At 39.5% G+C, this 25970-nt stretch overlaps 1 protein-coding gene across 4 annotated transcripts in view; it reads left to right on the forward strand.

Annotated features, from left to right (window-relative positions):
• The first annotated feature begins 215 nt into the window (after positions 1–215).
• CTTN (cortactin) overlaps positions 216–25970 on the forward strand; it is a 33438-nt gene continuing 7683 nt past the window's right edge. The window contains exons 1-13 of one of the 4 annotated variants that reach the window (XM_087719386.1): positions 216–474; positions 4891–4974; positions 5280–5353; positions 7267–7396; positions 10518–10628; positions 12159–12213; positions 13158–13268; positions 16257–16367; positions 17792–17902; positions 19687–19797; positions 21007–21062; positions 22865–22934; positions 24588–24736. In XM_087719386.1, the coding sequence (XP_087575512.1) occupies positions 4891–4974; positions 5280–5353; positions 7267–7396; positions 10518–10628; positions 12159–12213; positions 13158–13268; positions 16257–16367; positions 17792–17902; positions 19687–19797; positions 21007–21062; positions 22865–22934; positions 24588–24736 (1173 nt within the window). In that variant the 5' untranslated portion in view covers positions 216–474. Of the gene's footprint in view, positions 475–736; positions 756–2390; positions 2533–4890; positions 4975–5279; positions 5354–7266; positions 7397–10517; positions 10629–12158; positions 12214–13157; positions 13269–16256; positions 16368–17791; positions 17903–19686; positions 19798–21006; positions 21063–22864; positions 22935–24587; positions 24737–25970 lie in introns of those variants that run through there. The other 3 variants (XM_087719392.1, XM_087719379.1, XM_087719403.1) reach the window with 3 other exon arrangements.

The raw sequence follows: 25970 nt of genomic DNA on the forward strand, positions 1-25970 counted from the left end.
AGCCAATCTCCCCCCACCCCACCCCGCGTGCTGTTTATAATTATTAATTATATTGGGGGGCGCAGGCGCGCTGCTTTTTTCCAGGCTTCTTCAAAATGCGCGGGGGAGGCGAACCAGAGGCTCCGCTAAGCCAGCCTGCAGACAGGGCCGGCCGCGTTTGCAGACAGGAGCGAGGCGCGCCGAAGAATCCCCGGGCATCTTATGTTTTTTTTTTTAAAGGGCACGGACGGATGCGGAGGTCTTTTCGCCTCCCACAAGCCCGCGCTGAAAGTAGCAAGCCAAGCCCCGACGGGTCGCTGCGGCCATCTCCCACCTGATGACGCGCCATGCTGAAAAACAGGAAACGGGATCTTGGGAGAGGCGGAAATTGCAGTGCTCAGCAGAGCTCGGAAGGGCCAGCAGGCTGAGACGAGGAGCGGGCGTCGCGTCGGCAAGGAAGGCGCCTGAGTAGCGGGGAAGTGGGCTGGCCGCAAAGTAAGTGACAGGAACCCGGGTCCTTGCCGGGGGCTCCTCGGGGGGGAAAAGAGGGCAGCGTGGACCGGCCGGCTCTTTCTTAGCGGCTTTCTCTTTGCCCGGCGGGGATGGATAGCGCGGCCGGGATTGGTGCTCTTTGAAAGAAAGAATCAAAGGGAAGAAAGAGAAACCCCAGGCAGGGGAAAGAATAAGCCCGGCCTGGCGAGGGATTCTGGCGTGGATTTCGGTTGCCACTCCACGATCAGGATCTGGGCAGAGGCGGCGCTGATGCAGAGCCCAAGGTGGGGCCGCCCCTGCGATTTTTGGCTTTTAGATTTTGCAGACTCCTCTCTTGGTCAAGAAGGTTGGTCGCGGGGCTGGGGGTGCCGTTTGACATGCTGGCGGCTGCCTGGCTTTCTTTGCTTCGAGGGCTCTTTGTTCTCCGGCGGCGAGGCCGATGATCCAAAAAAAAGGGGGTGGGTGGGTGTCGAACCCTTCTTCCCTCCCTTGCCCGGTCAGGAGGATGCGATCCGGCCGATTCCTGGCTCGCTCCTTGCCACCTCCTTTGCTTGCTTGAATGCAGGAGGAGAGGACAGTTCCTCTTTCGCCGTCTTTTACCAGCTCGATGTGGTAGGGTGGGTAAGGCAGGAGAAGCGGGTCCGGGTCTGCAGGCGCGTGACTAATGCTTCCCTGGCTGGATCTGCGGGTAAAGGAATGGGTTGGCTTCCTTCCTAAAAAATAACAAACCTCTTGGAAACACAGTTAGGCAGGACACCCTTTTAAAAGCTGAAAATTGTTGAAGTGAAAAATCCCCCCTCTCTCTCAAGTAAAACCGGTTTTAATACGGATCCAAGTTCTAAGTAGGGGCAATAATTTTATTAGGACAACTCAAAAGTCCTGAAAGGATGGTTGTTTTCAAGGTATTATTTATCTGTTGTGCCATTTTAGATTAGGAGAGGATCTTACTGGGAGCCAAGATGCTCCTTTGTGATTTTAAGTAGGGCTTCCGTGTATGTATTCACACACACACACACACCACAAAAAAAATTGCAAGAAGTGGGGTGGTAAATCATGGAGGCCAGCTGATCAATTAAATGTGATCACTGTTCATTAGTACGGAGATTGACATATGTCAAATCCACATTGATAGTTCTGGATGTTTTGATGCTTCTGTGGACATAAATGCAGAAGTAGATTTGGTACCAGAATTGATTTTTGGAATGGAATTTTGGGGATGGAATATTCATTGCTTGTGATTCAGTAAGTCACAAAATCTTACTCACCGGCTACTGGCAAGGAGATATTTGATTCATCCAGTCTGAGAACCCTATAGCAGTAGATTGGCCAGCCTTTAAATATCTATGGGGTTTGCATTTAATCTATACATAGATTTATTTTCAAGATCAGAGTAATTAATCTTGATTTCTTAGGATTTTAGTGCAAAGTGTACATTGATTTATTTTCAAGATCAAAGTAATCTTGGTTTTTTAGGATTTTTACTGCAAAGTATGTATCTGCAAAAATTGAACTCAAATTTCTGTGTTTCATTTAAGATACACTGCCTAGTAGTCTTGGCTGCTTTTAACAGTTCTTTCCTCCCATCATCCCTTTCTACTCTTCTAGCAGGAATTGCACCTAGACTACAGAGGGTTGTGACCTTCATGTATGTTTTCTTGATTTGCCATTTGCTTTCTCCACACTGACCTCATGACCAAACTGAATTTATAAAAGTCCTGCAGCAATGTACATTTCTTTTACTTGCCCTGGTGCGCCTCTGTTTTTCAGTTTTGAAGACTGTGTCATATTCTTGCTAAACAATTACTATATAGAAGGCAGACTACATTTCAAAACTATGATCAGAAATGAGATTGTGAAATGTACGTTTTTATAGGAGAAAACCAGGCTGAGCTAGAAGGCCTTGGGTTAATAGAAAAACAGAATAACAGAATTGGAAGGGACCTTGGAAGTATTTTAATCCAACACGCTGCACAAGCAGGAAACCCTATCCCATTTCAGACAAATGATTGTCCAATCTCTTTTTAAAAACCTGCAATGTTGGAGCACCCACAATTTCTGAAGGCAAGTAATTCCACTGTTGAATTGTTCTAACTGTCAGGAAATTTCTCCTTAGTTCTAGGTTCTGTCGTGATTAGTTTCCATCCATTGCTGCTTCTTTTGCCTTCGGTTTTATGGCAGTCCCTTAGATACTGAAACACTCTATCATGTCGTTCCCAGTCCTTTTTATTAAATGTGTCATCGGTTTGGAGTCTTTGTGTTGTTGCCACAAGAGACTCCAGCCTCTCTCGAATTCTGTTGACCCTCATCTAGCACCAATTTAAGTTTCACTGTTGGTTAGCTAGATTCTTCTATTTAGGTAGCAATAATAAACTCTTCTGTGCTTTGAACTTAACAAATGTGCATAGTTATTTGCATTTGAAATTTTGGACAGTTTGGATTGTTGGTAGCACTGGCCACACTGAAAAGGGAAGGTACCGAGAGAAGGTGCTTGTAAGAGAGGATGAGGGGACAACAAAAGTTTTGAGCTTGGACAGCCCAATTTTTTGTTCAGTTTGTATCTGGCTTTGTTTAGGAGCCCAGGCTCACAACAGTGGAGGCTCCTGTCCTCCCATTCTTCCCTTCCACGATCCCTCTGAAGTGAGTTGGGTTAAGAGAGAGGAGTAGCTGGTCTAATATTACCCAGCGAGTATCTATGGTTGAACATAGAATCCTTGGTTTCTACAATTAACCCACACATTTGGGTTAATTGTAGTGAATTGAGATTACTTCTGAAATGGTCACACTGCCTAGATTTGGGGAAATTTTCTTAAGTAATTTAGGTCAGTATATTTAGTTTTATCTGCTTCTGTTTGCATACCAGGCTGCTTTAAAAACACAAAACCAGTTGCAGCTTAGCCATAACAATCAGTGCATACCTCAGACTCAAATGATTAACTCAAATGATACAGAAGAGATTTCCTGTAATACTTGCAGTAACATGTCACGCTGACCATTATGAAAATGAGTTTACTGAGAAAGATTAAATTTCTCTTGGAATCCTCTCCTTAAATATGGGGATTCCTGTACAAATACTCCTTATCTTATATTACAGATCTGTTAGGAATTATAACTGCTAGATAACTTGAATTAATTTGCTTATGCTATTTCTTTCTTTCCCCAAATATAACTCTACAAATCACAGAGCTATTTTCCTTTCTTTGTGGAGTTCTCTAGTGGTTTCTGAGCTTGGTTCAGTGATCTGCCCTGTCAGTGTTGTGTTCCTCTTGGAAGGTCCTTGATTAGGCTGTTTTTTACTGTTTGATTGTCTAAGTTGATAGTTCCTTGATTGGGATATTTACTGCTTGATTGTTGGTCTAGTATTACTCATAGTAATAGTAGCAGCACTTGAGTTGTCTGAGCTTTCCATCCCCCCCCCCCTTCCCCAAATTGCTATGTCACTGGTGACTTGTATGACATGGAAAAATTCTGCCCAGCCTGCTGTATAGTAGATGGAAAGAAATTAACTGGAAAAACTAAGAGTAGAGTAAAGAAAATGTAAGCCTTTGCACTGCTAACCACTTTGGAAGAACTATTGTTGGAGCAGAAACTTCAGCCTTTCTTCAGTATGAAACAACCCTAGAATGGAACAGAAGCTGAAAATACTTACTATTCAGCCCCTCTGATTTTGGGTTGGATCTCTGAAGGCTACATTTTAATTTGCTACAACTTAATGTTACTTTTCCCCCCCTTTGAAATAAACTGCAGAGAATTCACTGGGATTTTCTCTTGGATATATACAGGAAAGGCCACAATCTTATTTCTGTTGATTATATTTGCGAGATAATATTTTGATGTCATAAATCAACTTTGTGGGATTTTGGTGCATCTTCAGTTATCTTTGAGTAGAAACATTGTACTAGTGTCCTTGTTAAAGCTTTGCTTAATATAGCATGATAGCTTCCGTTGTAATGGAAGTTCATTAATATAAAATATGCAGAATATCTGACCTAATGACTTTTTTTAGACCTGTAATGGTAGAAATGAAAAGTTGTCCAGCAGTAAATATTCAGAAGTGAATTAGCTAAACAAGAAGGGTCTATAAAGTGTTTTTTTCAGATAAATATCTTTATATTTACAATGTGCTTTTCAAAAATGAGTGAATTGCATAAATATTGATATTCCTTGAAGTGCTGGCAGGAATTATGTTTAGAAGTTGAGCTAGAGGAAACTATATCCTCTTTCCAAAATTAATAGGAGAATTTTCTTGTAATAATTTGGCATCGATTAACTCTATCAAAGCTAGCATTATTGATTGCATCTAACCACTGAAATACATTGTGATTCTGTGGAACTAAAAGCCATTTTATGGTGGTAAATGTGTGATTTAAAAAAAAAGCCTTGAACCTTTATTTAATATTGTTTATACATGTTCTGTTACAGATGTGGAAAGCATCGGCAGGCCATAGCATCAGCCTGAGCCAGGATGATGGTGCTGATGATTGGGAGACAGATCCTGACTTTGTGGTACAATTTTGAACTAAATTTAAGAGTTATCTTTAAAAATTCACTTTTACAATTGAAAGTGGGAAAATCAAATGAACTTATTAACTCACAAGTTAGGAACTGTTGGGAGGATATGTGTGTGTGTGTCTAAGGATGTGGGAATTCTGCTTTAGATTTCCTTAAATATGAGTGTGTCCACAACATTAAGTCCTTGGTCTAATGAAGTGACCAAATTCAGTAGTGGCAGGGAAATAGAATGATGGATCTTGCTTAAAACCTGGGTTCAACTGTTGTAATAAAAACCTCTTTTTCAATGTACTTTACAGAATGATGTAAGTGAAAAAGAACAGCGCTGGGGTGCTAAAACTGTCCAAGGATCTGGTCACCAGGAACATATCAAGTAAAATGATTTTTAAAAAAAATATATGCCATGATATTTGCTGATTTCCATTGGTAGTTTTAGGTATAATTTCTAGAATAATTGGTGAGCAAGGACAGCTATGAGTTTGTGGAGTGGTAGCCCCAGTGCATTTCATAGGTCTGGTTAGGGAGTACAGTTCTAGAGCAGTAGTGCTCTAGAGGTTAGACCTCTGAATTTGGGCTTGATGATGGCCAAGAATTGTTGAATATAGAGTTAGCAATAAGTACAGGAACAGTCAGTACTGTCATGTCTATGTCTTAGCTTTGGAATAAGTCCTGACAGAAAACTTGCTTTATCTACGGAAGAAATACATGTCCTGAAACCTATTCATGACAGATGGTTAATGACTGAACTCGATTACATGAATATCAGTTCAGCCTGCCCCTATATTTGCCATAGATATTGCTCAACTGTTATAATTATCCTATTTATACTGTCATTGTTACAGTTTTTACTTAGTTGCGAGTTCTTGAATGAGAGAAAAAGCACTTCTATGAAGGCTGTGCAAAATAATCCACTCCAGAAATAAAACATTGGGCGCTATAGAATCTTTCGTTCTTCTGAACGATGCCAACACAGCTGTTCCCTTGGTGATCTTGCCGGGTTTTTTTGGAAATAAATCCAGCCCCAAAATATTGGTACATTACCTCAGGAATGTCTGAATTGCAGTGGCCCAGAGCAGTGTTTCTTAACTTCAGCAATTTTAAGATGTGTGTCTGGGAATTCTGGGAGGTGAAGTCCACTCATCTTAAAGTTTCTGAGGTAGAGAAACTTAGCCATTTTCAGGTGTGCAAACTTCAAATCCCAGAATGCTTCCATTAGCACAGCCATTGATGAGAATTCTGGGAGTTTGAGTCAGCACACCTGGAAGTGGTCAGGAAACACTTCTCTAGAGGAAGAATTGAAGATCAATGTAATAGAAGTTAAAGATGTTTTCAGGTAATTAATCACTTTTGAATGTCAGCCTAAAAATTATGAAAGCATTCATAATTGTTTCTCCATAAAGTTCAGGAATATGACAAGTTAATAAACCTGTTTTTCCACTCTACTTATTTCAAAATGTATTTTGGGAAAAAAAATTGTACCAGTTATCTAATTCTAACAATATATGAGAAACACAGTTTTTTAAATGTTTTAACTGTCACAGTATCTCTATTTTAGTTAAGAAAAACTCCTTGGAATAATATAGCTGCATTTCATATTCCTGGGAATTGGAAGAAAGCCAAAATGTTTGTGGATTTTTAAAAAATCAGTGGCTTGAAATCCTTTTCTGAGCATCTCTGTCATCATTGACAAATATGATGAGTCTGCAAAGGAAGTAATTTATTATTAGATTTATTAGGTACGAATAGTAGAACAGAGGTCTCCTTTACATATTTCAAGTTAATAATATATCTAGAATTGTGTCATGTGTCAACTTTCCAATCATCCTGCTTGCATATGAATGATTTAAATTCATGTGCGAGCAGGATGATTTAAAGGTTGAATTAAAGTTTAAAAACAAAACTTAAAAAATCTAAGAGAAACACAATAAAATTAGACATAGGAAAAATCTCAATAAAGTCAAGTCTGTTTAAAGAATATAAGTTTCAATTAAGCTATGAAATATTACTTTTCCTGTGGGATATTATCATTATTGCTTTTCCTTTATGGATTGTTCAATTATTGTAACCAAGAATGGGATGTCGGAATAAGGCAAAGTTATACCCAGTTAACATTTTCCTTCTGGTTGTGAGGTGGCAACTATTTGTGCTTGCTTTCTTCAGAGTCCCATGGATTTCTGGGAGCATATAGGATACATATAAGAGACCAGATAATTGTGTGTTTTGGATATAAGAATTAGGATTATTCTTATGATACTATTTGTTTGTTTGTTTGCTTCCCTTCCAAAGCATTCATCAACTTCGAGAAAATGTATTCCAAGAGCACCGGTCCCTCAAGGAGAAAGAGCTTGAATCAGGACCCCAAGCTTCGCATGGCTATGGAGGGAAGTTTGGCGTGGAACAGGACCGCATGGACAAAGTAAATTTCAAGGAATTGGCTTGGTTGCTACTCTTAGAGAGATTGGCTATGTTGAATTCAGTTACTGTCCTACTTTTTGAGACCTAATACCTGTGCTTTCTTTTCATTCCAATCTTGATGGAGAAAGTTGACCCAACTTAACTTGACAATCTAGCCATCTCTCAAGATTATCATTAAATATTGGGAAGAGGAACATATTTGTTTCTTCTCATGCTTATTTTTGCAGATTCCTGGGAACCTTTTGCAGTACAGAGTTCATGCTACCTTTTAAAGCTATGACTCATTTAACAAAACCATTATAATCTGAACTGTAAGAAGTGAATCCACCCTAAATGAAAATGAGGCAATTCGCATTGAAGCTTAGTGCCGTAATGTAAACACAGCTTTTGAGTAAATGCTATAATGATTTTTCTTTTGATTTAATGCATTCTCCTCAAGCAAGTTTTGAGAAAGGAAGGCCTTGGGAATTCATTTTGTGTATTTTTGCTTTTTTCATATAGATTTTTATCCCATCATTTTTTCCCCACATAAAGCCCAAGGGAGTGAATATACCAACACTCCTCCCTCCTCCTATTTTCCCCACAAAAACAATCTTGTGAGGTGAGTTGGGCTCTGAGAGAGTAACTGGCCCAAAGCCCAGCTGGTGTTTTTTCATGCCAATTTATACTCTTTTCTATAACAGTTCATGACACGACTGGCGATAATACATAAACAATATAATTCAACCACAAAAAGAAAAGAGCCAGTTTGATGATGGGATTAAGGCACCAAACTAGAAACAGACATTATGAGTTCTAGTCCTGCCTTGAGCACAAAGACAACTGGGTGACTTTGGACCAGTCACTCATGTTTATCACTAGGAAGAAGAAGGCTATGACAAATCACTTCTAAAAATCTTGCCAAGAAAACTGTAGGGACTTGTCCAGGAAGTAGGCTAGGAGGTAGCATTGACTGAAAGGCATACACACAGAGACAAATACATGCAGAGCATCAAGGCTTCATTATACATCATACTAAAGTAAAATACATTTTGGCTTTTGCTAAAGGCGATGAGTGAACTCAGCTAGCACAGCTGGCCATTTTAGCCTCCCAAATCAGACTGAGCTGTAAGAAGCTACTTCTATCAGATAGTTCTCTGATAAACACATATTAACACTGAACACACTCACTATAGAAGGTACTTTGTTAGATTGCCCATGATGGGTTATTAAAATTATTGGAGATAAAATTCTGCATGAATTCAAGCAGAAACAGACTTTGGGGGATTCACCATTTAATTCAAGTCAAGTGAATGGAATATCTGGAACACAGTGCTCTTGGGCAGTTTTTCCAGGGGGATATAGTGATCAAAAGCTGCTGGAAGTTTAGAATTCTATATAATGTTTTAAATAAAGTTTTATTTAAATTAAATGATAGAAGTTGCAAACAGTGTGTTTCAAATTCATTTGGAAGCATGCTACTTCCAAGAGATTTAAAATAATCTTTTAAAAAAAGTTTAATACTTGGATGTTTCCAAATTGGATTCTATCCATAGCAGTGCATACTTTTGGCCATACCTCATGGCCTGCACTGAATGGTCACTGATTATCTCCTTAAGGAAAATTGTGATGCCGCTGGGAAAATAACACTGAACTCTTGCTTCATCATGGTATCAGAGAAAAAAGAATACAAAATTCATTCTGAATGTGAAATTTGAGGAAGCATCAAAGTAAAAATGCAGAGAGTTGATAAAATAGGCTGTATTTCTTAGCATGAAGTTTGAAAATGCCTGCGTGTTTTTAATCTGATACGCATATTGATCCCAGCCAGGTGAAATGTAATGTCATTGTATCTAAGTCAAATGTAATCTTCTCCAGCTATGCTGGGAATATAATTCCAAAAATGGCTATGGTGGTTAAGAATTCTGTGAGATACTTTTGACATAGCTGAAAGGCACCCATTTCCATAGTTAATATTGTTATATTAAAAAATAAAGATGGGAAATCATAGAATATATGCTTCAAATGTTGCTGAATCATCATAAATAGTATATATAGTTAGCCTTGTTTTGTCTCTCTTTCTGCCCCATAGCGACAGGAATATGCAGGCCAAATGTGTAGGAAGTTGTTAAAAGTTTGATAGAGACTTTAGGAAATGAAGTGGGTGTGGTGTGGCTTTCTATAAATATGAGTGTTCGTAGATGGCAAAATCAGCCGGCTGCATTTGGAGTTTCCCAGATGCTCATTGGTAAAATGATGTGCCAGCAAACTTGGCACCTTTAGTGATGTTAATGGCAATTAAGAAATACTTCTTTCTCCCAGCCTCCATCATCTTTAGTCAGTCTGAGTTGGTAGGTGGAGATTTGGAGATCCTCCACCCTATCCAACTTTAAACAAATCACAAAAACCTGGCTTTGGATTAGCGTGTGATCGGACTCCAGTAAGAAAGGAGATGGAGTGAATGTTGTTTGGATTTGCACATTCCAGGTGACGGCTCCTTTTTTAATATGGTATTTTTTTTATTGCAAAGTTACTCTGAATTATTTTTGTGTGGTGTGGCCCAGAAATTGTTAAATGAACAAATGCTCAAACTGTTTTGCTATTGGAGCCAGTTTAAATGCTGCATTGACTCTAAAACCTGGAATGCATTGTAGGTAAAAGAGACTAGTTATTGCGGTTATGGAGGTAGAAAATTTACCTCCTTGACATTGTCTTGCTTATAGTCGTTCTGAATATGCATTTATATACCTATTTTCCTTGTGGGAGAAAGGAGAGAAGAGTGCTTAGATCAAGTCCTGGTATGAAGGGTTTAATGAACCCTGAAATGTAGGCCCTGAGATAGGCAACAAGATTTCTCATTTCTGTAGGGCCAGCATGTGGTCTGGATGGCAGGCTGCCTGCTGTCCCAATCATCTGAGTAGAACATTGCTTGTTAGGATTTCTTTGTAAACAGCTATCCTCAGTGTGCAGCTGCCAGATGCCCGAATCGTTTCATTTGAGTGAAATTGAAAGGAAGGCTTCAGCCTGCTGCAACACATGCATGTGCACCAGTCATACGTGACTGAGGCTAATTTAGGATGACGGTTCAAGTCCAGTCATTATGAATAACTTAATAAAGGCTCTCTTCTTTTTTCCCCTTTCAGTCAGCCGTTGGACATGAATATCAATCCAAGCTTTCTAAGCATTGCTCCCAGGTGGATTCGGTTAAAGGCTTTGGTGGCAAGTTTGGCGTCCAGGTTGACAGGGTTGACCAGGTAACAGACCTTCTGTGCTTTTAGCATTGTGCTAAATCAGTGTTTCTCAACCTTGGCGACTTTAAGTCCTGTGGACTTCAACTCCCAGAATCCCCCAGCCAGCACAGCTGGCTGGGGAATTCTGAGAGTTGAAGTCCACAGGACTTAAAGTCACCAAGGTTGAGAAACACTGTGCTAAATCATTGTGCTAACATTGTGCTATCTCTGTGGGTTGTTACGTTTTTTATATTGCATGTTTTTCCGTGACCCGTCAAAAGCGCGGACGGCAAAAGCGCGATCGACAAAATCGCGCCTTTGACGTCATCACAGCGCGACGAAAAAGATCGAAAAATTCAAATAAAAATTAATAAAAATTAAATTAAAGCAAGCCGATTCGCATAAAGGTAAGGGTTAGGGTTAGGGTTAGGGTTAGGTTAAGGGTTAGGGTTAGCTTTAGAGCGTTAGCGTTAGCGTTAGGGTTAGGATAAGGGTTAGCGTTAGGTTTTTCGTTACTTTAACGGTTAGGTTTTGGGTTAGGTTTAGGGTTAGGTTAAGAGTTAGGTTTAGGGTTAGGTTTAGGGTTAGGTTTGGGGGGCTTAGGGTAAGGTTTTCGCTTTATTTTTACAATTTTTCGATCTTTTTCGTCGCGCTGTGATGACGTCACAGCGCGCTTTTGTCGAGCGCGATTTTGTCCTACGCGCTTTTGTGGTGGAACCTGTTTTTCAGCTTTGCTTGAATAGCTTTTACAGCAGTTCCTTTTCTGAAAAAGGGTTCTGATGCTTTATTCCAGTTTATAGTGTTTATGTTTGCACAAAATAAAGGAAAGAGAGCAGCAAGAAATTTACCAACTAATCATCTTAAAGCATGATTATAAAATATACTGAACTGTATATTAAAGACTTGAAAGTATATGAAAGACCTGTGATAGTTGTATTGCAAGCTGAACCAAGAATGTATAAATATTTTGTTTATTTTATTTATTTCTCCATTATATCTATATCTTTATAGTACAGTGACCTTTTTTTTGTGGGGCGGGGCGGAATGGCTGAGTTGTAGTAGAACAGTGTACTTCCCACTGCTGGCTGGGGAATTCTGGGAGTTGAAGTCCACAGGACTTAAAGTCGCCAAGGTTGAGAAACACTGTATTAGAAGATTTAAATGTGTAACATGTGTTATACAGGAATTCTGATATCCTGACAAAGAATTTATGAAATATTTTTTTCATAAATCCTTTTTAATGCTTATATATTGATTAGAAACACTGATTGGTAGCTATCACTTTTAAAATGGATTGGACAACTGAGTTGGCAATGGGGCCTAGAGGTGCCGGGGCATGGATTGGGGTCCCAAACAGCATCTTCTCATCCAAGCTACAATAATATGATGATGTAAAAATGGCAGAAAACTCAATTAAATGCCGGCCCCATTTGAAAATGGGGAAGGCCTGAACCATTATGTAAGATTGTCCCAAAATATAGCTAACTCCTGAAAAGATAACAGTTCTAACTTTTATAAATGAGAACTTTTTGTTGCATTATTTTTCTCTTGCAGTCTGCTGTGGGATTTGAATACCAAGGAAAAACAGAGAAACATGCTTCTCAGAAAGGTAATTCACACGTAGAAATAATTTGTTCAAAGCATATAAAAGATTTAACAAAATCTGCTTTGGAGTTATTTTACTTAAATACATGTACATAATCCACAGGTAGAATAAAAAATTACCGCAACACACTGAATAAAATACTTTATCATTAATTTCTCTCTTACCAGTTAATTGCTGCAGGTATTAATAAAGCCTAGTAAAGCACATCCCAATTTTCAGCAAAATAACTTCAAGGAAAAACTTCCTAACAGTGAGGATAATTAACCAATGGAACAGCTTGCCTTCAAAAATTGTAGATGCTTCATTACTGGAGGTTTTTAAGAAAAAAATTGGACAGACAGCGCTGAAGTGGTATAGGGTCTCCTGCTTGAGCAGGGGGTTGGACTAGAACACCGCCAAGGTCCCTTCCAGCTCAATTCTGATTCATTGATGACACTTATATGGATGCTTAATGTGTGAGCCTATAGAATGATAGAGCAACAGCAGCTCCATGGCTAAATAAAGTAAGCATTCCAGAATGATATCCTTTTGGAATTAATGTTAGGATTGATGACAGTGATACTTAGCATCATAAAACACTGCTTCCCTCATTTTGAAAAGTAGAGCACTAAGGCAGGAAGTGATAAAATAGCAGAAATTGTGTTGAGTTGTATTTGTTATTGGTAATGTAGATCACAATCCAGATTGCTGACACAAATGTAAAGACCTTTAATGCTGGCAGAAATTCTGAAGGCATCCTAAATACCCTTTGGAGAGTCTCTAAATTCTAGGACACTTTACCTATAGTGCATAGTGGTGCTATCAAATAATGGGATTCAGTGAGAGATGTGCAGTATTTATCAGTGAACTTGATCATAACTCTAGTCTACCAGCAAGGATACCCATTCTTTTGTTCTGCTGCTCCTACAGTAATTTCTGATACATGGTGTATTTTGTTCTCTTCTCAGACTACTCAAGTGGATTTGGTGGGAAGTACGGTGTGCAGGCTGACAGAGTAGACAAGAGTGCCATGGGATTTGATTACCAAGGAAAAACAGAGAAACATGAATCCCAGAAAGGTTTGTTGCTAAATCAATACCATAGCAAGGTCCTAAATAATTCCTTCCCTTTACAAGAAATCTTCTTGTTTTTATAGCTTCATTATCACTTCATTTTTGAGAAATTAGTTGATGTGGAGAATATTTCTAGCTCTCTTTTTTCTGCCTGTGTGGATGCTTATGTAATAGAAGACCTTAAAATACAGTGAGTTCAGTGTGCATGCATGCGCAAACATAATCACCCCCACAGTCCATTTCAAGAGCCAAGGTGGCGCAGTGGTTAAATGCAGCACTGCAGGCTACTGCTAGATCAGCAGGTCAGCGGTTCAAATCTCACCGGCTCAGGGTTGACTCAGCCTTCCATCCTTCCGAGGTGGGTAAAATGAGGACCCAGATTGTTGGGGGCAATATGCTGACTCTCTGTAAACCGCTTAGAGAGGCCTGAAAGGCCTATGAAGCGGTATATAAGTCTACTGCTATTTACTCTAACAACCTATCATTGGATCTAGTCCTGATGTAACCCTAGCTTGGGAAATAATCATCCCATCTAGTGGGTTTAGGGATACTCCTTTCTAATGTATTCTGCTTTTGTTTGACAAAAATAATGGGAATTAACACTGTTATGGATGTTATCTATAACAGAATTTACTGGAAGAATCAAAAGAGAAAATGCTATACAGTTAGAATTAAAAATATCCATGTTCTGCCTCTACAGGAAGTACCATATTTTTTACACTATAAGACACACTCCCCCGCCCCAAATGGCTGGAAATGTCTGTGTGTCTTATAGACCGAATATTGTGGTTGGGGAGGGCGGGTTGGAGTCTCCAGCAGGGAATGCTGGAGCCTTCGCTGCTGAGCAGCTGATCGGCGGTTGGATTGGCTTCCCGGAATGCCACCAATCAGCTGTTCTAGATGTCGATAGGCAATCCCCCGCTACCTAGAACACCTGGGTGGTGTTCCAGGAGGCCGATCCAACCACCAATCAGCTGCTTGGCAGCGAAGGCTCCAGAGTTTCCTGGCAACGGGGGCAGCAGCTCAGCTCAGTTGACTGGTGGTGGGCACAATGGAGCGGAGGCCTGACGAGCCACGTGCTGGAGTTGCGATAACGTGCTGAAGCTGACCAGGCTGTTTACTGGAAGGACTCTAGCCAGATTAATACCAGATGGATGCTGGGGGGCAGATGCAGATTTTTTTTATTGTTTTCCTCCTCTAAAGCTAATGTGCATCTTTTTGATCTGGTGTGTCTTATAGTGCGAAAAATTCTTTCAAACTTTATTTTTATCCTAGAAAGAGCATTGAGTCATAAAAAAAATCATTGAATCCAATGAGATTTGATGTCTAAACATGTTCAGATTTGCACTGAAATAAAGGCGGAGTTGAAGTTACTAATTCTCTCTTCTCTAAACGAAATAAGGTCTTCCTAACAGATCTGAAACTATATTGTATTAGTTTACTGCTTCCTTTCAAATTTTGTCTGCATTTCTGTAAAAAAAAAAAGTGGGAGTTTGATAGGAATTTGAATAATTTTTGCAAGCATCTTGTTCACTTTCTGTTCTTGTGTATGGGGAAAGTTGTGATTCAAAGTACATTTTATACAGCATAGATCAGTGATGGCTAACCTTTTTTGTACCTGTGTGCCAGAAATGGCACACAAAACCATCCCGTGAGGAACGCGTGGCCTCGCTGTCCTTCGCTTGTGCAAGATCACCGAAACCTGGAAGAGCAGCGTTCCATCATGCATGTGCACACCGGCACCCAGATTTCTGGTTGCGGGCATGGGCCCGACAAACAGCTGGCTGTGGTGCATGCGTGCAACTGAAACCCGTTTGAGTGCTGGCGCGCACATGCGCACTGAAACGCTGCTCTTCTGGATTTCGGTGATCCCACGTGTGTGAAGGCCAGCAGTTGTCTCCAGGACATGGACAGTATGCATTTATTGAAGTCTGGTTCTCAATTTTTCTGCCGAAAATGATTTTCATTGCTTTATGATATTTACATTAATTTCGAATTAAGCTGAATTGGTAGCTCATATGCATTCATGTATTTTCTGCATGCTTTTTAAAACATTTTTATGGCAAAATTCAAAAAAATGCATCACTTTAAAAAAGTTATTGTGTTCCAGCCTTTTTTACTTTCCTTTAGTTATTTGTTTGTTAAAGTTAGTTTAAACATTAAAGGAAGCATAATTTGAATCCTGTGAGGTAGTTTGGGCTGAAAGATAGTGATTTTCCTGAAGTCACTCAGACAATTTATATGACTGAGGGTAGGCTTAAGCACAGATCTCCCCATTTCCACAGACAGAATAGTACTTATTTTTTTCCAAATAGCATTTTCCCCACAAAATAAATGCTGTATCTTGTTCTGGATTCTGTTCTTTTCAAGCAATATCATTGGAGCTTGCTGCCAGAAATGGGTAGTCTTTTTGCAAACTTATTTGAAGGAATGACAAACCTCTCTGTCATAGTGGAACAGGTTTCATAGGTATCATAGAATAGGTTCTTTGTACTTAACTAAAGTTTACTTGGAACATGTATTGTTGACTTACCTCTGGCATTGAACTGATCCTAGGCACATCAGTACCCTTCCTTATGTGACAGCCAGTTTACAAGACCATATTCACAGTTTACAAAAACATGTTCATACCCCCTGCTTGGATCTTCTAGTTTTACTGTATGTGCATTTACTGCTACATTGAAAGCATAGTTAGCCATAGTTAAGGGAAACCCAAGTTCTGGGTTAACCGGTCTTTAAAATGAACTTGCTTTAGCTCATTTTTCTCCATCTCATCCTCAGAGTCTCATCTCTTGATGACTCAGCTGAACCCGCAACTCTTTCCATTTAAAAAAGAAAAACCAAACCATTGGCTAAATGATTATAGGTTTTTATTGGACTTTTTATCCATGCCAAAAGTCAATAAAAGTGTACTGAATCAAGTAGCTATAAATGTCCAATGTCTTTAGTTTGTACTATTATGAATGACTTCATTTTTTTTACTCTCGTCTCCAGATTATTCTAAAGGTTTTGGTGGTAAATATGGTGTGGACAAAGAGAAAGTGGATAAAAGTGCTGTTGGCTTTGAATACCAGGGCAAAACTGAAAAACATGAATCACAGAAAGGTTTTTACTTTATTTTACTCCACGAAATTGTTTATGAGTTGACCTTCTTTAAACCTGAAATTGTAATCTATATGCATGAACCAAGGCTTTTAAGTCTTAAACCTACAAACTATTTTATGAAAATCCTTTCCTTCCTTTTTTCTGTCGTAAAAATGTATTTAAGAGATTATTTGTTACTATAATCTGACTCTCCATTTAAAAAAAAGTCTTCAAAATGACTTGGAACAATAAAATCTAGTCAGTTTCTTCAATAGGGCTTGTAGGATAATAAAAATAAGGCAGAACTTTTCAGCTAACTTTATGATGGATCAGAGCCTTCATTTATTATGCATAGTTCAGACTGATATTTTACTATCTAGAAGAAAAAGTGAGACTATATATTTCATAATTTGATGTAGCAAATTACCTGCTGGTTTTTGACATCCAGCATAAACAACAGCCACTAACAAGTTTGGCTGCTATGATTTACAAGAATATGCTTTGGATTACTGATTTAAATTAAACAATTAACTGCATTTAGACATCATACTAACCCAGAGCTTGTTAAATAAGCCAGAGTCAGTCTTGCAAAGTCACCATGGTTTGTTTAGATAATTCTTGGGGTGGTTTTTTTTAGTCTCTCTCCCTTTTTATTTGTATCTGCCTTGAACTTCTGTAATTAGACAGACTTGAACAGGACACAAAAATCCAGCTGAGCCAGGAAATCACAAGCAAACCAAGTGCCTGGCTTGCATATTAGGTTCAATTTTGATTCAAATTATTAGGCTATTAATGGACTGTAGTTTCAGGTTATAGTTTTCTTTCTAAAACACCCAATGGTTTATTCATTGATTCCATTCACTCATCCTGTTCATGCCAAGCTACTTTACATATGGCTTAGCTTTATATGTAAACCAAACAATTACTTTGTAAATACGCTTTAATTATACTTTTGAATATGTGGTCTTTTGTTATTTTACATTGTGCACCATTGTTTGCTTGGAAAACAAAAGAGGGTTGATTATATGATCTAATTACTCATAAGCCTTTCAAAGGCAACATTGTAGATTGAAATTGCAAAATTGCTAGGTGAGCACATGAATGCTTAGGATTACAACCTTGGCATATTTTTTTAGTATTTTCTTTGTTTCTCTCTTGTTTCTAAATGTTATCCATATATCTTTTTATTTATTTGAGTTTTGTCCCACCTTTATTACTTTACTCAAGGTGGCAAACATATATAATACTCCTTCCCACTCCTGTTTTCCCCACAACAACAACAATCTTGTGAGGTGGGTTGGGCTGGTCAGTTAGTGATTGATCCAAAGGTTTTGGATTTCTTGCTATTTTCTTTTGGGTTAAAACAACAACAACAAAACACTTAAAATGACTTCTTAGACAATGGTCAGATCCAAATAACATCTTGTAATGTTTCCTTTACACAGACTATACGAAAGGTTTCGGTGGAAAGTTTGGCATACAGACTGACAGACAAGATAAATGTGCACTTGGCTGGGATCACCAGGAAAAAGTACAGTTGCACGAATCTCAAAAAGGTACATTTATTGATAAGCTTTGCATGCACTGTTGGGCATAACATTTGAAAGTTAAAAATAGAGATAGGTAAATAAATATGGCTAATTGCTACTGCATGCAATTGCTTTTGTTCATAGCTGCTAACTTTAGTTTTCCTGGAATTCTAGAGTGGGCAGGGGTGGGGAGATGGGTTGTAATCAGAAAGGGGAAATTTAATCTTAATTTGTTAAAACAGGAGAGGAGAGCTATTGAGTTGTTGAATTATCCCTCCCAACCTTTATTTAAAGATATGAAAATAGGGCTTCCCTACTCATTTGGCAGTGAGTGGGTCAGTGGCTAAGACACTGAGCTTGTCAATCAGAAAGGTCAGCAGTTCGGCGGTTTGAATCCTTAGCGTCGTGTAACAGAGTGAGCTGCCGTTACTTGTCCCAACTTCTGCTAACCTAGCAGTTTGAAAGCATGCAAAAATTCAAGTGGAAAAATAGGAACCACCTTTGGTGGGAAGGTAACGGGGTTCCGTGCGCCTTCGGCATTTAGTCATGCTGGCCACATGACCATGAAGACGTCTTCGGACAACACTGGCTCTTCAGCTTTGAAACGGAGATGAGCACCGCCCCCTAGAGTTGGGAACGACTAGCACATATGTGCAAGAAGAACCTTTACCTTTACCTTACTCATTTGACAATTCAGTAGTATCTAAAAAAGGCTAAAGCAGTAGGAACTGAGTGAGTCTATTTTGCACAAAATGCAACTTGTTCATGAGCAGCTGTTTACAGGTATGTTGAAAGTTATGATGGTCCTGAAAAATGTGATTTAATGATTGTTCCTTGCACTTACAATTGCCACAGTATCCCTGTGGTCGCATGATCCAAATTTAGGTATTTGACAACCAATATGTATTTACATCTTGATGTACATCGTGATCCCTACTTGCAGCCTTCCTAGCTGGCTTCAGACAAGCAAAACCAATGGCGGAAGCTGCATTCACTTAATTAAGTGAGTTAAGTGACCACAGGGTCTCACTTAACAACCACAGCAGAAAGGCCATACATTAGGTGCAACTCACTTAATGACTGCCCCACTTAGCGACATAATTTCCAGTACCAATTATGTTTGTAATTACCTAATACAGTACAGACAATTTAATCTGGCAGGGATTGTGTGTATTTTATATTTGCACTGAATCATGATTAAAAGTGAGTAGCCTGAAATAAGAAACTATAATTTGTTAGTGTATCTGACATACTACATTGGTTAAATGTGTGTTTGTGTCTGTGTGTTATATTCCACACCTGAATATAAATGCAGAATTTACATTCAGGTTCGTAATGGTTGTATATTGGGTGGGAAGGTAACCATTTTGTGTCTGACTGCATGCTTCTTAACGTTTTGAAGGGAACTGTTGAACTTCAGATGATGGTAAAGTGGGGTGGGGAATAATTGCATGTCTGATACATCCCTCTTTCAAAATGTGCTTCTGGAAAATGAGCATATGAGAGAAACCCCATCTCCTGCTATGTTGGATGTGTGAGTGTTATATGTATACTCAATAGCAAGAAACACTTCAATTTGGAATTACTGTAAGCTTCAGCATGAAACTATACAGTCTAAAAAAAATTTAAGCTGTTTCTCAAAATTTAACATCTCTTTTTAGACAAAACCTTCCCCTACCCGTTTCCACAACTGTTTTTAACAAGCTTTTTAGCTCATGTATGTTGCGCCTAAACACGTTCCTCTTTTCCCCATCCCCTTCCTTCCCTTGGTGTCCCCCCTCCCCCTTGTCCTCATATTCTGAATTTCTCAGATTATAAGAGTGGTTTCGGAGGGAAATTTGGTGTTCAAACCGAAAGGCAGGACCCATCAGCTCTGGGCTTTGACTACAAGGAGAAACTAGCGAAGCACGAGTCGCAACAAGGCAGAGTTTCCGCTTCTAACTCTTGAACCCAGTGCCATCATTTCTAATCCAGACCTAAGCTGCTCATTTCAAAGTCCCATACAATGCATGGCAACTTTAATTTCTTCTTCATTTGCATATACATCAGGGAAATAATTAAGTGACCTTCAGTTACTTTAATAATCCTGTACATCCTGAATGATAGCGCATCACCCCATCTGCTTGGTGTACATTCCAGCAAACTTTGGGGTGCTCAACACAGCCCTTCCTTCCTTTCCATAAACCTTTGGCTCCTATATCTTTAGTACACAAGTCCAGATTTATTTACTAATTACAGGAAATTATTATAAAAATGGTTTCAAAAAGAAAGTACAAAATCTCTTTGCCAAAGTTAGTCCTGAAGTTGATGATATAGCTATATATTATATGATAATGATTGTAGAATGATTGTAACTTTTTTCCATTAGAAATATACCTGAGCTGGCAGCTAGATAAGAACTTTCTATTTGAGTAATAACTTGCTTCATGCAGTGTGTTCGTTAACATGAGCGCATCTGGAATTATTATATCATTAACATTTTAGGTAAATAAACTTAATTCCAGTTTTTCATGTTTCTCTCACAAAAACGTGTATTTATGTAATATATATATATGTGCATTGCGTCTGTTTGTAAAATAAGTCAAAGTAAGCAGGAGATTTAAAAAAAACCTTTAATACTTGATTCATCCTTGTGCTTTTTAACATGTTTGTCCAGCATTTAAATGTATTCTTGTTGGCAATCTTTAAAAACATAACATGGCCATTGTTTTTAAATCTTTAAGGCAGTCACAATTCTTGTTTTTTTTAAGTAAACAGCACATAATGCCTTGAAATAGTGGCCTTCACAAAGAGGCAGAATGTCTGACTTCAATCTCTCCTTTAACAATGTGACGATTGCTCAAGGCTGCACAGTGGATGTGGCCTGAGGCAGGTGTCTTGAGGGAGAGCACCTCTTTCTTTGCTCGGATCTGATTTCATTTCAGCCAATGGATGAGGAAGCATGCTTTAGCCTGTTGTCACTTGCATACCTACCAATGCTTTGAGGCCCTCGGAATACGTACTTTTCCTTTTGCATCTACTTATTTTGTATTTTGGCTTGCCTGCAGTCACTGTACTTTGTGCATGAACATCCTTTCGGTAGCCATTGAGAGAAAAGCATTTACAATCAATTGTTTTTGTTCTGTTTTCAGATTATTCTAAAGGATTTGGTGGAAAGTATGGTGTCCAGAAAGATCGGATGGACAAGGTATTGAATTAAATGAGCGATGGGGTTAGCCTTCTCCACTAATACTGAAAATCATTCCACTATCGTAAAGAGTACTTTCTCTGAAGACATTCTTGTCTTGTTAAGGAGAGCTCTGCAGCCTACAGAAAAGATTGCAAAGAAGTGATTCAGACCTCACATAGTGCCAACTCCTCTCTACTCTTCAATAAACCACACAGGTTTTTTTAAAAAAGTTCCTGTGTTCAAAACTGGAAAAAAAAGGACATGGCTGCTTTAATGAACCAAATCATTATAGCAGCCTATATGCAAGAGCCGAGGTGGCGCAGTGGGTAGAGTGCAGTACTGCAGGCTACTTCAGCTGACTGTTATCTGCAGTTCAGCGGTTCAAATCTCACCAGGCTCAAGGTTGACTCAGCCTTCCATCCTTCCGAGGTGGGTAAAATGAGTACCCAGACTGTTGGGGGCAATATGCTGACTCTGTAAACTGCTTAGATATATACCGCTTATGAAACGGTATATAAGTCTAACTGCTATAACTGCTATTGCTATTTAATGCAGATCACAAAGCAGCAAATCTTTTAGGTACATGTGCAAGAATGAAAAAAGATGGGCTGCTTTAATGACTAGCAAGTTGCTTTGGTTTGCATGAATTCTGAACCCTTGCATGTCATTTTTGAAGCATGCACATCCCACTTATACATATTATTAAGATTTTGCTTTATAGCAGAAACCTGGACACTTTAGTGCACATATGAAAAGAAAAAGGAACTATTGGCTACCAGGAATCATAGAATAACAAAATCTGAATTTGCCACAGAGTGCTACCCCTGTTCAAAGCACAAATGCAGTTAAAACATTTCCAATGGTATGTAGGAGTGTATGTATACATGTGTGGGGCAAGATAATATGTGGATGGAAACTAATCAAGGACAGAAACAACCTTGAACTAATGAGAAATTTCCTAACAGTGAGAACAATTAACCAGTGGAACGGCTTGCCTTCAAAAGTGGGTGCTTTCTCACTGGAGGCTTTTAAGAAGAGACTGAACAGCCACTTGTCTGGAATGGTATAGGGGAGTGATGGCTAACCTTTTTGTCTTGGGTGCCCAAAATGCAAGTGTACGTGTGCGATAGCGGGTGCACATGCTGGCACCCATAATACAAAGCACGCCCCCCCCCCATGCACATGTGCACACAACACACACACGTGCCACACTGCCGTTGTGCTGCTCGCCACCAAGCTGAGCTTGGTATTTCCTCTGGGGGGGGCGCGGGAGGCTGAAAATCAGCTGGCCAAGGTGCGCATGCACGCTGGAGCTGACATAGAGCAATGGCTCACGTGAGATGGCTCCACGTGCCACCTGTGGCACGCGTGCCAGAGGTTTCCCATCATGGGTATAGGGGCTCTTCCTAGAGCAGGGGATTGGATTAGAAAACCTCCAAGATCCTTTCTAACTCCGTTAATCTGATTTGTGTGTGTGCAGTATGTACATATTATAGTTCTAGTACAGCTTTCCCAGTTAAGAGGAAGGTTTGAATATGCACCTCTTTCTGTCTTGCATAAATTCATTTCATAAAGTTTGAGAAGAACTTGTGTATCTGAGTTACCTATAATGTAATAGTAACTGCTGTGGTTTGTCTAAGAAATTTATTTTTGTTCCTTTATGTCAGTGTTTCTCACCCTTAGTAATTTTAAGATGTATGAACTTCAATTTTTAAAACTCTCCAACTAGCAAGTAAGTTGGAGGTCCATACATCTTAAAGTTGCCAATGTTGAGGAACTGTGCTTTATATGAACTGGTTTCCATTTCCTTGTATTGATAGAATGCATCATCTTTCGAAGATATTGAGAAATTGTCTTCAACATACCAGAAGACCAAACCAGTAGAAGCTGGTAAGATCCCTCTTTTCATGGTTTTTTAATTACTGTATTTTTCAGAGTATTAGATGCACTTCCCCCCCCTCCCTCCCCCAAGAAGTGGGTGGAAAAGTCTTCATGTCTTATACAGCGAATATTGCGGCAGAGGGGGAGGGGAGTTGGTGCAGTGCCAATCAGCTGAACTAGAAGGGGCCGTGGTGGCCTTGGCGAACAGACGTCAGCGGATGGGCCCCAGTGGACAGGCCAGATGAATACTGGATGGATGCTGGGGGGCAGAGGCAGATATTTTTTCTTGTTTTCCTCCCCAAAAGCTAGGTCTGTCTTATAGTCTGGAACATCTAATACTCCGCAAAATACGGTATATAGTTGTGTTTCCTTTAACATCTTAAAAATCTCAGGACTCTATCAGCAAAGAGCTGCTAACAAGTCTTGAAAGGTCTAGCTTTTAAAATGTGGGTGAAAAAAACAAAAGCCAAGTAGCCATCTAATATACTGTATTTTGCGGAGTGTAAGACGTACCCCCCCCCAAAAAAAACCAGCGTGGAAATATTGGTGCATCTTATACACTGAATACATCCCATGTTTGTGAAAAATGGGCTGTTTTTCGCAAAAAAACTGTGTTTTTGCCTTCCCCCACCCCCAGAAGCACTCTGCAGGCTTCAGCAGGGCTGGGGGAAGGGGAAAATGCCCCCATTTTGGTGAAAAGTGGATGGAAAACGGGAGCGTTTTTGCCTTGCCCCAACCCTGCTGAAGCCTGCAGAGTGCTCCTGGGGCCGGGGAAGACAAAAACTTTTTTTCTTTCTTACCTCTTCAAAATCTTGGTGCGTCTTATAGTCCGAAAAATACAGTAATTGTTTTCTGCCTACAATCTCTAATTGTAGGGGCTATTATTGAAACCGAATATGTCAACCTATCTTTGGTCATATATTTGAAGCTACCTTTCATTTCTAATTTAAATCAGTAAGTAGACAACCCGTGACCCTTTGAGGGTATCATTTCAGAAATACTTCCTTATCTAAACAAAGAAAACAAAATGACCATGGCAAAAAAAATCAGTAGGGTAGGAGTGACTTCGACTTCCTATTTGGCTTCCCTCATTGAATTTCCTTGTGAGGCAATGAGCATCAGAAATCTCCCCCCAGCAGGCAGGGGAGGGGAGGGGAGGGGAGGGGAGGGAAGTGAGAGGTTGGACAAGTGACCAGGAAGTTGTCATTGAAAATGAGGATCACGTGACTGGAAAAGCATCATGGTGGTACTGAAGCAGCAGCACCCTGGCAGTAGCTCTGAAGCAGCCACAATTTCTCCAAGTTTGAGAATAATGGGTCCCAGGAGTCTGCAGAATAGCCTCTTTGAAATACCTTTGTTGACAAAGTTTCACCCAATTGAAGGTTGCAAAGTATCCAACAGACACAGGCGCTTTAGTAGTATGTAGATGGGTTCAGTTTAAGCTTTCAGCCGATGCATGTTTTGTGGCAGATGTTTCTCTCGGGAAGTTGAATGAGTTACTCTCCTTAGCCGCACCTTGTGATCTTTTATTTGTAGTCTGACCAGTACACTAAATAATTAGTCTGGATTTTGAGAGCAAATGATTGGGAATTGTTTCTGAAGTTTTGTGGGGTGGGAAAATGACTTAACGGATAATCATTTTCATATTGTGAACCATTACAGCAAATGCCAAAACAAGCAACATCAGAGCTAACTTTGAAAATCTAGCTAAGGATAAAGAACAAGAAGACAGAAGAAAGGCAGAAATTGAAAGAGCTCAAAGGATGGCCAAGGACAAGGAGGAACAAGAAGAGGCTAGGAGGATAATCGAAGTTGGTGAAATTCATACTTTTGTCTTTCTCACAATCCCTTCCGCTCTCCCCATCTCCTCCTGACTTTAGTTGCACCATTACAAGTGTAGATTCTGACTGAGAGTAAAATCAAGATCAGTATATATGTGTCAGCTTTCTTTAAAAGCTTCTTTATGTAACTAAGTAGTAATTATTCTAAGACTCTTAAATTATGGATTGTAAAAGAGTTACGAGAATACAGGTAGTCGTTGAATCATTTGTTTAGTGACCATTTGAAGTTACAGTGGCACACCTACAATCATTGCAGCATCCCCAGAGTCACGTGATCAAATTCAGTTGCTCAGCAACTGGCATATATATGACCGCTACAGTGCCTCGGGGTGGGGTGGGGGGGTGTTGTCATGTGATCACTATTTGGAACCTTCCCAGCTGGCTTTTGATAAGCAAAGTCCATGGGGGAAACCAGATTCGCTTAATAGCCACATGATTCACTTAACAACTGTAGTAATTCACTTAACAGCTGTTGTAAAAAAAGTTGTAAAATGGGGCAAATCTCACTTAACAGCTGCCTTGCTTAGCAACAAGAATGGACTCAATTGTGGTTGTAAGTCAAGGATTACCTGTGGGTGTTTTCTAAGGAGCCACACAACTTGACACCTGCTGCAGTATAAATCATATAAAATATAAGAAATTGTCACACTATGGCAGAGCCTTTGTTGATTTTCATACCTACAGCGAGACTTGAACTCACGGTCTCTGGTTTCTAGCCTGGTATCTTAACCACTAGACCAGTGGTAGTCAACCTGGTCCCTACCACCCACTAGTGGGCGTTCCAGCTTTCATGATGGGCGGTATGGGTTTGCTGTAACTCTGCTTTTACTTTATAAATAAAGTAAAGTCACTTCCTTACTTTATAAATCACCATTAATATGGAACCGGTGGGCGGTTAGAAAATTTTACTACTAACAGGGATACAAAATTGGGCGGTAGGTATAAAAAGGTTGACTACCTCTGCACTAGACCAAACTGACAATTATATTTAAAATTACATTTTTATATTATTGTCGCTAAGATATATGCTAATATAATATTATATATAGGATCATTAGCCAGGACTTTTGTATTATTGTACTCCTGTTGAATTCTATTAAGCTATTGACCTCAACAAGTGTCCTAAGACTACATTTCACTGGTAAATTTAAAGCAAAAGTTAGGAGAAGTATTAGCTGCATTTGGTAAAATATAGTTGCCAGGA

Source organism: Thamnophis sirtalis, unplaced genomic scaffold (genome assembly GCF_051295495.1).
Source record: "Thamnophis sirtalis isolate CommonGarterSnake01/CBP01778 unplaced genomic scaffold, rThaSir2_p1.2 scaffold_1, whole genome shotgun sequence".
NCBI classification, from domain to species: Eukaryota; Metazoa; Chordata; class Lepidosauria; order Squamata; family Natricidae; genus Thamnophis; species Thamnophis sirtalis.